At 41.5% G+C, this 16122-nt stretch overlaps 1 protein-coding gene across 1 annotated transcript in view; it reads left to right on the top strand.

Moving 5' to 3' along the window:
* Positions 1–16122, top strand: part of NSMCE2 (NSE2 (MMS21) homolog, SMC5-SMC6 complex SUMO ligase) — a 1433635-nt gene that overhangs the window by 309186 nt on the left and 1108327 nt on the right. The window contains exon 3 of the mRNA XM_044066603.1: positions 6251–6357. Coding sequence (XP_043922538.1) covers positions 6251–6357 — 107 coding nt within the window. The remainder of the gene's footprint in view (positions 1–6250; positions 6358–16122) is intronic.

A 16122-nucleotide genomic window follows, 5' to 3' on the forward strand; every position in this document is an offset into this window, starting at 1 on the left:
TCTTTTCACTGTGGGATGGTTGAAACAGCTGCAGTGTCTTTGCCACCCCTGACCATTCATCTTTTTCCTATAGGCTTCCTAATGTTGCTTCTCATGGTGAAGGTGCTTAGCACATCTGATCAGTCTGACTGTGTATGCCTGATTCATCTAGGAAGGGATAACTGAGGAAGAAGGGAGTATAAACCAAATCCTTCATCATGAAGATATTCAGGGCTCCCTGATAAGTCAGACCTACAGATTCCAAGCCTAAGAAAATAAATTTGGAATTTCCCCATAAATGTACTGAAAAAACTAAGCATATTCCTCCCATACCTCATTCCAGTCAGAAGTCTAGTAAAGATGACTGGTTTCATTTTTCCCCCCATTGTCTTTTCAAAACACTTCACAATTTTCAGTCTGCTTAGCCTTCCTCTTCCTCATCTTGTGCTCCTTTAGAAAATTCTTCTTCTGAAAAAGAAACGTTTTCTAAGTCAGGTCAAAAGGATCTAGACTATGCATTTCAAATTCTTTGTCTTTCTAGGTTTGAATTGGATGATGATTACCTTTTATCTTCAGATTCTCTTTACAAAGACGTTTCTTTTGTGGAATCCCATTGCAAACTTGAACAATTATTTTAAATAGGAAGGCAATGGACATATTAACTATTAAGTATGGATGCCTCCAAACCAGTAGATATTTCTTCTATTTTGGGAGCAATTGGAGGTGCTTTTCTGGCTGCTGCCTTATACCCTGATAAAGCCAGATAGATTTTATACAGCTTCTGACACTTGTAAATATCTGTATTAAAAACCTTATTGCTGGTGTAGCTGTCATCTCTTCATTCAGATTTGGGATCCAAGATAATTCATTTTCTCAGTTGTTTTCTTAATAATAAAGACAGTAGAGTTTTAGAGCGATATGGTTAAAAAAAGTTTAAACCTCTGCCATCTTATCCTTCAGAACTGTCAGTTGTCAAACTCATATGACCGAATACCTTCTAGCTATTCTGGATATGTTCAGACAGGTTTTAGCTAACATTACTAATGCTGGTATTAAAACCAACATTCTGCACATGGTACATTCAGTCACCCAAGTAACTAAATACTGTATAGTTTGTGTGATGCTGTGGTTGCTGCTTCTAGTGCAGCTGTTGCTGGCCGTGTTATGAGGAGACGTGTTTGGTTAAGACTTCATTCCTTTCCAGAAAATGTCAAAGCTCAGTTACTAAAGGTGCTACCTTCGAATGATTTATTTATTAGTCTTCTGCAGATGATTGTAAAAAATAAGGATGAAATGGTAAAACTTATGCAAGGTGTAAAATAACTTTTTCTGTCACTAATATCCAAGTTTCAAAGAAGTTATCCAGCTAAACCAAGACTCTTCTTTCATAAGCTACCTAAATCCAGACAACATAATCAGGAATGGGTCAGTTTAAAAACAAGTGATACAACAGTCCCAGAGAAAGGATCAATGGATGAAACAATTTGAGTATTCCTACCAAATCCCCCCACCCTGGTCTACTTCAGTTTTCCAGTGATGTACTGATATATCTTAGTCTTCTAGTCTGGGAATCTGTCACAACAGACTTGTTGGTGCTAGAGGTCATAAAATTGACTGTAAACTGTGAATGGCATCCTTTCCTACACCATCAGGAATTCCACAGATTCCCAAAGGCCATTATCATCTCTTTCCACCAATCCTTTTATACTTGTTTCTTCAGTGGGACATAAAACCAGTTACTGTGGATCAGTGGAGAAAATACTTTTACTCAAGACTTTGTTACTCAGAAAAGAGGGCCCCTGGAGACGACTCCTGGACCTGTCCAGATTAAACATCTTTTGTGGACTTCAAGTAAGTAATAGTTGGTGACAGAACATTGCTGTGATGTGGAACATAAACAAGGGAGGACCAGATCTTATCCCTTTTACAGACTGACGATAACAGCTTGGGATTAATCCACATGACAGAGTGTTATTCCTCTGAGCAGATCCAGGACAGGCCCTCATGATTGGATGCTACATGAAGAGGTCTTCCTACAAATAATCCACAAGTAGAAATCCCTCAGATAGATTTTTTTTTCCTCTGAATACAAGAAACAAACAAAACTATTCTGCTATAGGGCACCTTGGAAAGAAATCAGGAAGACAAACACCTATTGCCTGGACAGAGATGTCTCAGTATGCCTCCCCTCCTCTCATTTCCATTGTTCTTCAGAAGATAAGAAATTACTTTCCAGTGAAGATTTTGGTGTCTCCCTGTTGAAACAGACAACACAGGGTCTCACTTATAATGCAAATGGAAGGACAGTCTCTATAAATTATCAAATACATAGATTTGCCTACACAGGACAAGGGATCAGTGATTCAATAATATCTTCAAACCCTAAATCTAACCCTTTGGATTACAATTTATGATTCTGTTTAGGCACCTTTATTCTGAAGACATAGTGCAGGTATTCAAGGATTCAAGAAAGCATGTTATATGGCAATCTTGTTCATCTAAATGGGAAAAAAATATTCTTTTTGGTGACAAAATAAAGGATAAAGGACCACAATTTCAAGCAGGGCTCCCTTAGTTCTGTAGTACCTGTGTGAGTTGTTTAATTTTGGTGTTGTGTAAACTTCCATCAATGTACATCTTTCAGCCATTTTTGCCTGTTTGCTATGTGATGCCCCCTTTATCTACATTTTTTACAGGTTGAATATTTTAAGGGAAAAGGATGGCTCTCCCATGGGATTTAAGTTTTGTGTTGAAAAAGCTAACCGAAGCTCCATTTGAGTCATTAAAATTCTTAACCCAATGTGGCCATAACTTCTGCTAGAAGGATATCTGAATTGCAGGCCCTTATGTTTGTTTAGCCATTTGAAGTCTTTCTCAAGGAGAGGGTGAATCTCGGAGCCAACCCTTCCTTTATGCCAAAACTATTTTCTGAATGCACCCTTAACCAAAGAATTTAACTCCCTTCTTTTTACCTTCACCCCTCAAAGTAAGAGAAAATAATACTTCTGTGTTTGGATGTCCATAAGTAACTCAAATTTTATTTGAACAGAACTAAAGACTTAAAAACAAATCAACTTTTTATCTCTTATGATAAAAAGAAAAAGGATTGTCCAGTTTCTAAACAATTTCTAGATGTCTTTCTCATGCTTTTCACTAGTTAGCCTTGGCAAGGACCTACTTAGCGTACTGTACTAGGAAAGTTTCTACCTCAGGAGCATTTGTGAAAGGTGTGGATTCTAGAAGCATCTTAGCTGCTGATACTTGGTTCTGTTTTTACAAATTTACAAGTGTTATAAACTGGAGCCAGGAATGGATTTCCCAAAGCTGTTGTGCAAAGCATCCTGGCCTGTGATTCAACTCCTTCCACCCAGTCTACTTGATTGTTGTGTATAGTCCCATTTTGGCGCCCTTAACCTCTCTTAGAAGGGTATCTGAGTTGCAGGTCCTTGTGTTTATCTAACCATTTGAACTGGAACAGTGATCTTATGAAGAACATAATACAGTTGTGCAGGTATCTTACCATGATGGTAGATATAGGCCAGTGATGCAGTATGTATACTGTGCTTCAATCTCCTTGGTAGTCGATTTGTCTGGCTCAGGTGGGGTACTTTATTCCATGTAATTATTTCCCAACTTGTGTTCTCTTAGAATTTGACTTCAGAGCATTGCTAGAGGATGAGTCCTGTTTGTAATGAGTACTGCAGTAGTGATCACTAGTGATAGATGTCTGAAAAGTAAGCTACCTATGCAGTTGTTCTTTTTGTTGCCTGCACTGGACTTCAACAAGTAACACCCAAGTTATTTTTTACAGTATGTTTCGTTTCATAACCTTGTCTTAGGCTTTCATGGCTTATTTGCCTTTTTAAAGAAAATGTTTTGCAATAATATCCTTGTTTGCTTCTTGCTGTAACCCTAAAGCAGAATGGTGCAGGGAATGTGGTACATATATATGCAACCGCTGTAATGTATTTTCTTTTTTAAATTACAGGGTCTCTGGAACAGCCATAGTTACTGACTGCATCCCTGTCACAAAATGAAACCTGGCTGTTGAAAAAGATCAGCCCTGGTGATTGCCATCCATTTATGACTAGTATCCATCATGTGATCACTGCAGCAGTAATCCTATTATCTTTTTATTCAGACGACTTTTCCTGTAATGAGTCTTCTGACACAACTATGTTTTCCAGTTCATTTTGTCTACGATTCCCCTGATGGTTAAATTGATAAGGTCTGAACTTGCTGACTTCAACTTGTTTGGAAATCAGATCCATAAAAAAACTTTGTGTTCGTTACAAGGAAGCAATAACTCCTGCTTCCCTACATCCTCACACTCCCAGACTTTACTAAATTCAAGGTCACACCAACTTGGAAAAGGGGACTGACAGAATACAGATGGAAAACTGTGACTTGGGGAGTTCAACATCAGAGCGTTGAATTCCAGCACAAGAAATTTCATCCACTTTATACTCAACAAAGTCTAGGGATGTCTTCCCCTTAACATGTCAGTCCACTTACTCACCTACCCTGCCAAATCATTCAGCTTTTGTCCCTGCTGTTATGACCTAGAAGGGTCAGTGTAGCCGTCCAAAAGGAAGCAATAACTCCTGCTTCCCTACATCCTCACACTCCCAGACTTTACTAAATTCAAGGTCACACCAACTTGGAAAAGGGAACTGACAGAATACAGATGGAAAACTGTGACTTGGGGAGTTCAACATCAGAGCGTTGAATTCCAGCACAAGAAATCTCATCCACTTTATACTCAACAAAGTCTAGGGATGTCTTCCCCTTAACACGTCAGTCCACTTACTCACCTACCCTGCCAAATCATTCAGCTTTTGTCCCTGCTGTTATGACCTAGACGGGTCAGTGTAGCCGTCCAAAGATAAACCTAACACCTTGGTATTTATTTTCATAGAAATATTCCACTCTTGGGTTGAGCTGATATGATTTGTAAAGCTAATTAAAGCTAATTAAGTGCTGCCCATTTTCTCATTACAAGCAGCTAACATCATAAAGTTTTGATTTACTTTTGATAGATAATTTCAGATTTCTGTGATACAACTTTTTTAGTGGAATGAGTCAATATAACCAGTTTTAATTACTTAAAGATGCTAACTGATATGTCTGTAAACAAAAAAACTAGAGCATATCTTATGTGAGTCTGTTAGCTACAGGCTAACAGAATAATGCAAATGATTAAATAGTGTGGATATACTGCTTTCTCCATTCTCCTGAGTTTTCCATGTATTCCCTGAAAGCAGATTTTCAATACGTTTTTCCTCCATTTTTCTTGGGAACAGTTGACTCGTTGTTTGCCTGTTTAAATGTTTTATTAGCTTGACCTGTTTAGAGGGTCATTTTCTATAACAGTCCTCCTTTTCGTTCCTGTTTACCAATGTTGTGATTAAAACATAATCTCAGTTTACTGATGTAATTCATGCCGAAGTCTTAAGACTTATGCATTTGGCTGAAGGCTTGGCCACTGTACTGGAGATGAACTGCACTATGTGGTGAGATTTGGATCGCAGATTGCTTTCCTCCATCTTTTGTTTCTTTTCATCCAAGTACTGAGGCAGATTATCATCATTCCTTGTATTAGGTTTTAAGTTCAACATTTAAACCTATAAACCTCTTAGGAAGTAGAAAATATCAGCATGGGTTTACAACAAAAGTTCCTTGTAAAGCCAGTAGGTTGTATGCTTGGCAGTCGACCATGTGAACCTATAGATCCTTTAGTAGTTGTCTGTAACCTGCTTCTTACATAGTATTCCTTCTTTCCTGTTCATGAGACAGAAACTGAAATGCTATTAATTCTTATTTTGCAGATTAAACCTTTAGTACGTAGTGCCCACTACTCTGATTGATTGCTGCTGCATTGGGTGCAGTCCTGTGTATGTTCTTTTGTCATTTTATTTGCTGTTTGTGGTGTCCCAATGAGACTAAACACAGTTGTTAGCTTGTGAAACTGACTTTGAAACAAAGATTGAACTGATGTCCACTTTGATCTGAACCTTTATTTCAGATTATGTCACTGTACTGAGCCTCTTCACAAACATCAGCTATAGGAGATTCTTCTTGTTTGTAGTTGCAGGGAAAGCTGTCCTAGAATTGAGCAAAAGAAACATGTTGGAGTGTGCTAATTTTTTCCTGGTAAAGAACAGTAATAAAGCAAAGTTATATATCCATATGCAGCTTGGAAACATTATTGCTTTTGAATGAGTGGTTAGACATACTGGTTGAGTCTTAAAGATGCATGTTTATTTTTCAGGAGACATAGAAGATGTTAATGTCATGGAAAAAGTTATGCTTGAATATTCTGCAATGGACAGAGAGCTGAGCCAGTTCATGACAGCTGTGGAAGAGACAGTGCATCAGGTATGCAGTAGTTATCATGCTGATTTTTTAAATGTTCTGGTTGCCATTGTTTTATCAAATTGCATTATTTTTCTGGATATTTCATTTAAAATCCTGTCTGCTGACAGAGTATTGTTGATCTTTATGAAATTATTTTAGCTCAACTTCCGACCTTAATTTTTGTGTACTAAATTTAAGTCATTGTTAATTAAGTACTTCATCTCCATTAGAGCAGTGACAGCAACACAAGCATAAGTGAAGGCAGTCCCAAAGCACATGAGTACATCTAGATAATAGCTAAACAGAAGGCTTGCTTATTCAGTAAGTGGTAATTTGCTAAAGTACAAACTATATAGTGACATGCAAAGCAGTTGAAATCAATTGCCTCCATGGGATTCATCAGCTTCATTCAGCCATGTAGCAGGCAGTAGTATGTATACCATTGAACAATTTTTTTTGTCCTTGAATGATGGCCATTATGCCATCTGAGCTGTTCCACAGTTATGTAATGTGGTTTTGTCATGGTTTTGTGTACTAGAGTTTGAATGTGTATGTGTGTGGGTTTGAACTGTCACAGTTATGTAATGTGGTATTATCCTAGTCTTATGCACCAGAGATCGAATGTGTACATGTATGTAGGATAACATAATCAGTTACTCATAGAAATGCACTGTCACTAGTGTGTGGGTGTGTGTTTTGCCACTTGAAAATAAGTTTAACATTAAGGCAGGTTTCATACTGTTTACAAGTTCTTTATTCTTGTTTTACTTCTTACTAGGGTTATAGACTTGTTATATGGTTATCGTTTATGTTAGACTGGATACCAATCCAGGTTATAGCTAATGTTTTTCTTGCTGGATAGTTTCTGTAATATTCACTGAATATGCCTAAAGACATACTTAGCATTGCCATTACAACTTCTCTAGGGCATCACTTTTTTGCTTGTTGTATGCATAAATTGCTTAATGAATTACTTTTATCAGAGAATAAGTATGCAATGAAATTATGCCATTTCCAGTCTGTGTGTTTTAAGATATGATGTGCATAATCTTAGACTTTCGTAATGATGTTTGCCGTAAATAAGAACATAAAAAAGAAAATACATTTATTTGACCATTTTACCCTTGACATCGATGCTCATTGTCTGGTTCTGGTGAGAGTCATCACATTATCCACATGCTTCTCAGGTAGTGTTGCTGCACTGCTTAGCTTGTCTGTAAACTGATTTTCCTACCAACACCACCCAAATGTCCCCTGTTCTACATTGGTAAAACAAGATATTTATGCCTGTACTGAAATGCTGCCTTCCTTTCTTCCCCATGTTGTCTTCACTTGGTATTTCTTTGATTTCTTTTATCCATAACTGAACTGTACTGCACTGTATGACCTATAGTTCCTTTAGTTCTTTATTCATTCATTAATTATTTTTTTTCAAAGTACAGTCTTCCAGCTTCCTGACACCATGATATCTACTTCCAGTTCTTCTTTCTCTGACTTGCATTTTCCATTCTCTGCTGCTCGTTCTGCCCACTGCTTACCTCTGGTATCTTGGATTCAACAATCACTGGTAACTGCTTTCTAGCACCAGCTAAGTGACTACTCACAGAAAGTAATAACCAAATTTCCCCTAGTCAGTACGAATGTCAGCTAAGTCTTATAAGAGGGCATTGGACTATTGGGATTAAGCCAGTCAGCAAAGTGCAAATAAATAGATAAAATTGCATGTTAGGGCCCATGGTCACAGTTGTACAGATTGTTGTCTGTCCTTTCTTTAACTCCGTTCCCCGCCCAGACGTGAAAAACAACTTGTATACTTTTCAGTAAACTTCAACTTTTAGCCTTACAAAAAAGTGCACTGGCTGCCATTAAATAAGTAACTACATTGTGCACTGCTATATTTAATGAATTAAAGTACTAAGGCTGATGGTGAGCTACTACTTGTGTAACTGTTCACTTTCCTGTAGTCTCACATTTTTATTGAGCTGTTTGTCCGTTTCCCTTTAAGTGGTTAATATACAATTTGATGATGTCAGTCTTCACATAATCCTTAACTGTGGGGCTCGATTCCGAGCCTCGGAACCGACTCTGTCATTATTATAGCTCCCTCCTTCCAAAAACTCTCGAGCTACAGTCTACCCATAATGCTCCTCACCAAATTACCCCATATCTCATTTGCCGCTTCGTAGTGCCAGATGCGTTCCACCAACCTCTCGAGCTTTGGCTTTTCTTTTAGCTGTAAGTTAGTTTCTTTCTTAATATCTAACTTTTAAATTTTGTTCTTTGCTCTTTTTTTTTTTCTGTCGCTTCTCTAGATTTCTTTAGGTGTGCGTGAATATCTTTTTACCTCTCTTTCACCGCTAGGTACTCTAAGGTACCATTGTTGATAGTTATCCCTTTTACCTTCAGGTAACCTCCTTTACCATTGTTGGTAATTTTACCCCTTCCTTTTCTATTACATTAAAAAAAAATTTTCTCTTTGTTAAATCCATCTGTGACGTGTGTGTGTGTTTGTGTGTGTGTCAGGTGGCCTTCTCTTCTTTCATGGCTGACAAACCCACTTAAGGCACCTCTGGTTTCAAGAGATCTCAAAAATGTGAAAGAAAAATGCCAAATTCAGATGGACACACCTTTTGTGTTTATTGCCTTGGTGCTGTCCAGCTTCAGGAAGACTGAGCCATCTGTCACAGCTTCTCTGCTTTGAACGCTGACAGAGTGCAAAAATAAGTTCATACTTAAAGGACTTCTGAAATCTGAGTTTGAAGAGGCTACCTCTGGTCCCAAAACAGAAGCCAGTTCTTCTTTTTTATCTTCCTCTTCAAAACCAAAAAATGCTCTCATTCGGTTCTGACAGCCTGCTCGGAACCACCTTCAAAACTGGATAAGTCTCTCATGGTGCCGACTGTCTCCTCGACACTGGTGGGAAAAGATGCTCTTTCCTCGACACCAACCTCTTCAGCTCCAGTATCGGTACAGACAACTCTCCCTTCAGTACCAATGGACCACTCACTACCAAAGGAGTCTCAGATGAAAGTTTTACCAAGGACATCCTAGTCACCCTCGATCAACCCATTCTCGGACCATCCTCAGAGTCAGTTTTTGGAGAGACTGTCACAAAGGCCTCCTTCAGCCTCCTCTGTTTGGTCCAATAAGAGCCCATTGGAGTCGGACATTGAGACTGGTGGACCAGCTCCTGTCAGCGAGGGGATTACCTGCATCTTCAGTTCCTAGCCGCCTTAGCTGTGGAACCTTACCTTTTTCTACACCTGTGCAAATTCCTCCTTCGACTCCAGCTGACATTTCAGAGCCCGTGGTGCCAACCATCCTGGCTTTGACTGTTTCAGTGCCGGTCAGAACTTCTTCTTCCGCACTAATAGATATTCTTTGTGTTTGACTGTTGCAGTCATCACATTTGAGTTATCTGCCTGCAGAGGTAGCCCTCAGCCTGCCTGAATACCAGAGTCTTCGGTTCCTGCATCGGATGCTATATCTCTTCTTCCATGGCGTCAGGTCTTCAAGGGGTATAAAACATGTAGCTGACGCCATTACAGCAGTCTTTCTTGCCGTGCGGTACCCAAAGCAGTTCACAAATGCCAGTCGGCCGACTCCTGAAATTTTTGTTTTCGAGTTTCAGACCTGAAGTCTTTAAAAAAAAGATAAGTACCCCATTGGGGATCCTTTTTCTTGCTCCAACCAATGTCAGTAAAAGTTAACAATTGTCTTATCTGTGGAAAGCAAATCCCTCATAAAGATTTTCATTCGTACTGCATCCCCTGTTTAGGCCCGGATGACAACGCCCCTTGCTGTCGGTTTTGTGCCTTGTTCAACCCCCAAACTATTCATCTTCGTGCTATCTTTGCAGAAAATTATTTTTGTACTCGGTCTCTGTACTCCGAAATGGCTTCGTTAAGCCATCTGACTACCGATCTTCTGAAAAAACGTAAGGGTAAGGACAGAGACAGACTGCATAGGTCCAAAACTGCCGAAGACGCTTCCGTTAAGCCAGTCACCAGTCGACTGGTACTCAGTGAGGCAATACCTGCTACTTCAGATTTGAAGGCCTCTACTGAGACCCATTCTGAGTCCGGTATGCCGCGAGATGCTTCTTCGACTATGAAACCTGCGGATGTCTCTACCTTGGATGGGTCCAGAACCGCTGTGCAGGCACCGGCTTCTGAGGGTGTATTCAGGCCTACAGACTTGCATATTAAACCGTCGCCATCTTCTTAATCCAGGCCTAAAACTCGCCCCACGCATAGAAAACTGACGTCCAAACTGCATGCTCAGGCCCATATGCCTAAAAAACAAATGCTTAGAATGGCTGAAGACCTTATTACTTTAATTAGGGGAAGCCAGCCTTCCCCCTCTGAGACCTAGAACTGATTTTCCTTCTGATCAGGAATTTGATATTTCTGTTCCTTCTGATTACCAGGATTTGCCCTTATCCACCTATGAGGATTCTGATGCAGAGGATTCCATTCCCTCTGCTTCCCCTCCAGAAGATTTTTCTTTTGGTGAATCCTTGCACACTCTCTTAGGGAGCATTTCCGCTGGGAAAGCCAAGATTACTCTGACTCCAAAAAGAGGCTCAGGCAATTCTTACTCCTTCCTCATCACAGGCCTTTAGCTATCCCTCCTGTTCCGGACATTGTAGATGATGCTTTCTTGGAATCTAGCCTGTCCCCAAACACTTTACCTCCAGCTCCCAGAAAACCTGACCGGTATTACAGAGTACCTGACTCTCACAAGTTCCTCTTCAAGAATCCTACTGCGGATCCAGATACCATTTCCCAAGGACCTAAAGGCATTAAGGCTACTGCTGCCAAAAATCCTACCCCTTCTGATAGAGATTCTAGAGCCTTGGGCAGATGAGGTAAGAAGGTATACAATTCTGCTACTTTGGTCGTTAGGGCTTTAAATTGCAGTTTCATATGTTAAAGTACCAGCAGCATATTATGGGACTACTTAAACAGAAAATGTTGTTGATTACTGACTGTGCTGAACACAAAGAATTACAGGATTTAATTCATTGTGCATATCAAGTTGGTAAACATACTTTGCAATGTGTTTTGACACTTTAGAAGCATCTTGCAGGGCTGCTGTCACTGGGTCTGTACTTAGAAGGCATGCTTGGCTTAAGGAGCAAAATCTGCCAGATCATGTTAAAGCTAAATTACTGGATGCTCCCTTAAAACAAGACTGCCTCTTTGACAACAAAGCAGAAGAAGTCCTCAAAAGGTGGAGGAAAAAGCTAAATCTATGCAAACTGTTAAAGATTTCCTACAAGTACAGCCTCCCAGATTTAGTAGGCATTGTCCTTCAAAGAACTGGTCTTTTCCAGTCTCTTCCAGGCCTTCTCAGTCCAAACCCAGTAACAGCAGACCACCTAGGTTACAGTCTCAGGCTGCGCACAGATCTAAGCAGTGGCGGGCTCCCACTTCCAAAGCAGGGAGTAGTAAGCCTCCCCTTACGGAAAAATGGCATAATGACTTAACCTTAACCCTTCCAAGCCCTGCTCAGCTGCCTGCTCCCTTAGGAGGGAAGCTCGCTCTGAATGCAAAAAACTGGGAACTCACTACCCAGGACAAATGGGTTTTGAATATAGTTTCCCAAGGATACAGATTCCACTTTTACACCCTACCAACCCCAAATGGTTGGCCAGACCTACCCCAAAATCACTGGGCGGAGGCCCAACAGCAGGTTCTCTCTCTTCTAAGTATCAGGGCTATTCAACCTGTCCCAGCAGAACAAAGAGGACAATGTTTTTTTTCAAGACTTTTCCTGATAGCCAGAAAAGACAGCTCCTGGCATCCTATCCTGGACCTGTCTATTTTAAACACCTTTCTGGTAATCGCAAAATTCAAAATGCTAACACTTCAACAGCTCCTTCCCATGTTAGGCAAAGATGCCTGGTTGGCAACCTTAGACTTAAAGGAAGCTTACCTGCACATTCCAATAAGGGAATCTTGCAGGAAATACCTACGCTTCAGGGCAGGCTCCGTACACTATCAGTTCTCTGCACTTTCCTTTGGCTTGTCTACTGCGCGCAGGGTATTCATAAAGTGTCTCGCTCCAGCCATTGCATTTTGCAGGCAGAGAAATATTCAAATATACCCATACTTGGACGATTGTCTGATTCAGGCAGAAAGCCAGGACTTGCTATAACAACATCTGTCATTCGTAAAGAAACTTCTAACCTCACTGGGGTACACCATAAACATAAAGAAATCTCACCTAGTACCCTGCCAACAGATTGTATTCCTGAGAGCAAGCTTGAACACAACTTCCCAGATGGCTTTCCTCACTCCAGAGAAACAAGTTTATTTAACAGCCTACTTCAAACTATTGGCCACAAAGCCCTAGCTATCTGCAAAGAAAATTCTGCAAACCCTGGGGTTCATGGCCTCTTGCATTATACTAATTCCATATGCAAGACTGCATATGAGGAAACCACAATTGTATCTAAAAAGCCTATGGTGTCAACATTCTCAGGACCTGGAATCAATGATTCCTATCATTCCTTGTATAAAGACAGAGTTCCTTTGGTGGGCAGAGGCCTGCTACCACAACAAGGGGCTCCCTTTCACTGTAACCCCTGCCGCCCAAACCCTAACAACAGACGCATCAGACTATGCATGGGGGGGCTCACTTGGCAGGGCAGTGCATTCAGGGCAAATGAAACCCGAGACAGATGCACCTGCATATCAACCAAAAAGAAATGTTAGCTGTACAGAATTCCCTGACAGCCTTCAAAGACCACATTCTTCTAGGACAACTATTGGTAAAGACAGACAACACCACAGTTATGTGGTACATAAGCAGGGGGGAACCCACTTGTACCCTCTCTGCAGACTAGCCATGGCTCTGTGGAACAGTGCCTTGAGCTACCAAGTGCACCTACAAGCTCGGTTCTTGCCAGGCAAGCTAAATTCACTGGCAGACAACTTAAGCAGAAATCTCATGGACCCATACGAATGGAAACTGGAACCAAAAATATTCAACCTCTTGAGGAACAAATGGGGGACTCCAGAGGTAGACATGTTTGCCTTCCCTCAGAACTACCAATTGGACAAATTCTGCACAAGGACTCCCCACAGTCAAGCTTGGAAAGTGGATGCCCTGTCCTTTACCTGGGAAAGCCTCTCAGTTTATGCCTTTCCCCCCTCTGCCTCTCCTCTCGAAAGTTCTGCTAAAGATCAAACAGGACAAGCCAAGGACAATACTGATTGCACCAGACTTGCCACGCCAGCACTGGTACCCCCTCTTGTGCAGTATGACAGTGCTTTAACCATGGCACCTGCCTCAGACCCCTTCCCTGCTGTCCCAGCAGGCGGGCCAGATTCTGCACCCTCAGCTTTAAACCCTGAACCTTGCAGCCTGGCTAAGTCCTTGAACTCTCCAATAGCATCCCTCAGTAAGCAGGTGCTAGATGTCATTCTGGAGGCAAGGTGGCCTAGTACTAGAAAATCCTATGCTGAAAAGTGGAAAAGATACTGTTCCTGGAGCCAGACTCAGGGGATGGGCATAACGGTGCCCAGCTTACCCCATATTCTTCAGTACTTAACAGAAATGCTCCACAAGGGCCTATCCTTCTCATCAATTAAAATTCATGCCTCTGCCATTTCAGCACATTATAATACTGAGCCACCCCTCTTCTCTCACCCCCTGCTAAACCAGTTCCTTATCATCATCATCCCCTTTTTCCCATTTACATGGGGTCGGGGTATCGTATTAACTGTCGCCAACTCTCTCGATTCAGTGCCACTCTCCTGCCTTCTTCAACGCTCATGCCTGACTGTCGCAGATCTTCTTTCACACAATCCATCCACCTCTTTGCTGGACGCCCCCGCTTCCTCTTACCTTCTTCCTGTCTGTCCCAAATCTCCCTCACCAGTTTGTCTTCTGCTTTTCTACACATGTGCCCATACCATCGTAATCTGTTTTCTTTGATCTTTTCTGCAATTGGAACTACTTTGGCTTCTGCTCTTATGTCCTCTTTTCTTCGCCTGTCTCGCAGTGTGCATCCTACCACCTTTCTCAGGCACTTCATTTCCATCACCTCTAGCTTCTTCAACTGTTCTGCCTTTACTGCCCAGGTTTCTGTACCATACAGTAGTACTGGTTGCACCACTGTCTTGTACACCTTACTTTTCAGCTTCTTTGGCATTCTTCTGTCATATACTACACCTGATACTCTATGCCAGTTGGCTGCAACCCCTCTGATTCTAGCTTTGACCTCTTCATTCAGACTACCCTTCTCCTCAACCACCCCTCCCAGATACTTGAAGCTGCTTATCTGTTCCACTATCTTCCCATCTATCTCTATTCTCAGCTTCTTCTGATTTCCCCAATCTGCTGCCATTACCACTGTCTTATCTGTGCTTAGTTTCATCCCATGTGCCTTCAGATTTGCATTCCATTCTCCTATCCTTTGCTGAAGTTCTAGATCAGAGTCTGCCTGTACTGCCACATCGTCTGCATACAGCAGCTTTGTTGCTCTGATCCCTCCAACCTGTTTGCTGATGTAGTCCATTACCAGTATGAACAGCAGTGGGCTCAGAGCTGAACCCTGGTGTACACCCACTCCCACTGGGAACCCCTCAGTGAGGCCAAACACTGTTCGTAATTGAGTCACTGGGTCCTTGTACATAGCCTGTACTAATTCTACCAGTGTTTCTGGGACTTCAAACCACCGCAGTACTGCCCAGATCAGCTTTCTTGGGACCTTGTCATATGCTTTCTACAAGTCTAGGAAAGCCCAGTTTAACTCTCTTCTCTTCTCTAGTTTCTTCTCAAGTATCTGTCTCATTGCAAACATCGGGTCAATTGTGCTGCATCCTGATCTGAATCCGAACTGTTCATCTCCCATCTTACATTCTACTATTCTGCATATCCGTTTATCAATCACCCTCTCCAGAACTTTCATGCAATGTAGTAGGAGTTTGATGCCTCTGTACTGTCCACAGTTGTGGATGTCCCCTTTGTTCTTGTACACTGGCACGAGTATGCTTATTCTCCAGTCATCTGGAATACGCCTTTCTCTCCACACTGCAATTAGTACCCTCAGGAGCCATTTCTCCCCGAGCTCACCCAGCATCTTTATCATATTCTGCTGTGACCTCATCTGAGCCTGCTGCTTTCCCTGACTTAATTTTCCTTAGTGCTGCTCTTACTTCTTCTAAGCTGGGCTCCTCTTCTACTCTCATTGTTGGCTGTTTCTGGGGCATTACTGCTTCTGTGGGGTTTTCTTCATTCAGAAGCTACTGGAAATACTCCTTCCATCTGCCTTTGATGTCCTGTGGGCTGGTAATCAGGTTGTTGCTGGAATCCCTTATGAAGGGTGTCTGACTATCTTCTTTATCTTTCTGTCTTTGCCTTGCAATCTGGTATAGTGTCTTTGTGCCCCTTACTGAGTCACTTTCCAGAAGCTGATAGAGTGCCTCTGATGCCCTATTCTTTGCTATTGCAACTTCTTTCTTAGTTTCTTTGTTAGCCAACCAGTAGTCCTTCCTAGCTTGGTCAGTCTTTTCAATCTCCCACTTCTTCCTGCACTCCTTCTTTCTTTTGATTACTTCCTGCACTTCTGCATTCCACCACCAGCTTTCCTTAGCTTTCCATACCTGGCTCGGCCACATATCTTTTCTGTAGTCCTAACACATGCTGTTTTTAGGTACTGCCACTCTTCTTCAACTCCACCTATTTCCTCCTCTTCTTGGGGTGCTTAGCCCTGAGTAATTCCTTGAACTGCTGTACTTTCTCTCCAGTCAACTTCCAGGTCTTTAGCCTGGT

This window comes from Protopterus annectens, chromosome 3.part1 (genome assembly GCF_019279795.1).
Source record: "Protopterus annectens isolate FY-2018-M chromosome 3.part1, PAN1.0, whole genome shotgun sequence".
Taxonomy (NCBI): Eukaryota; Metazoa; Chordata; order Ceratodontiformes; family Protopteridae; genus Protopterus; species Protopterus annectens.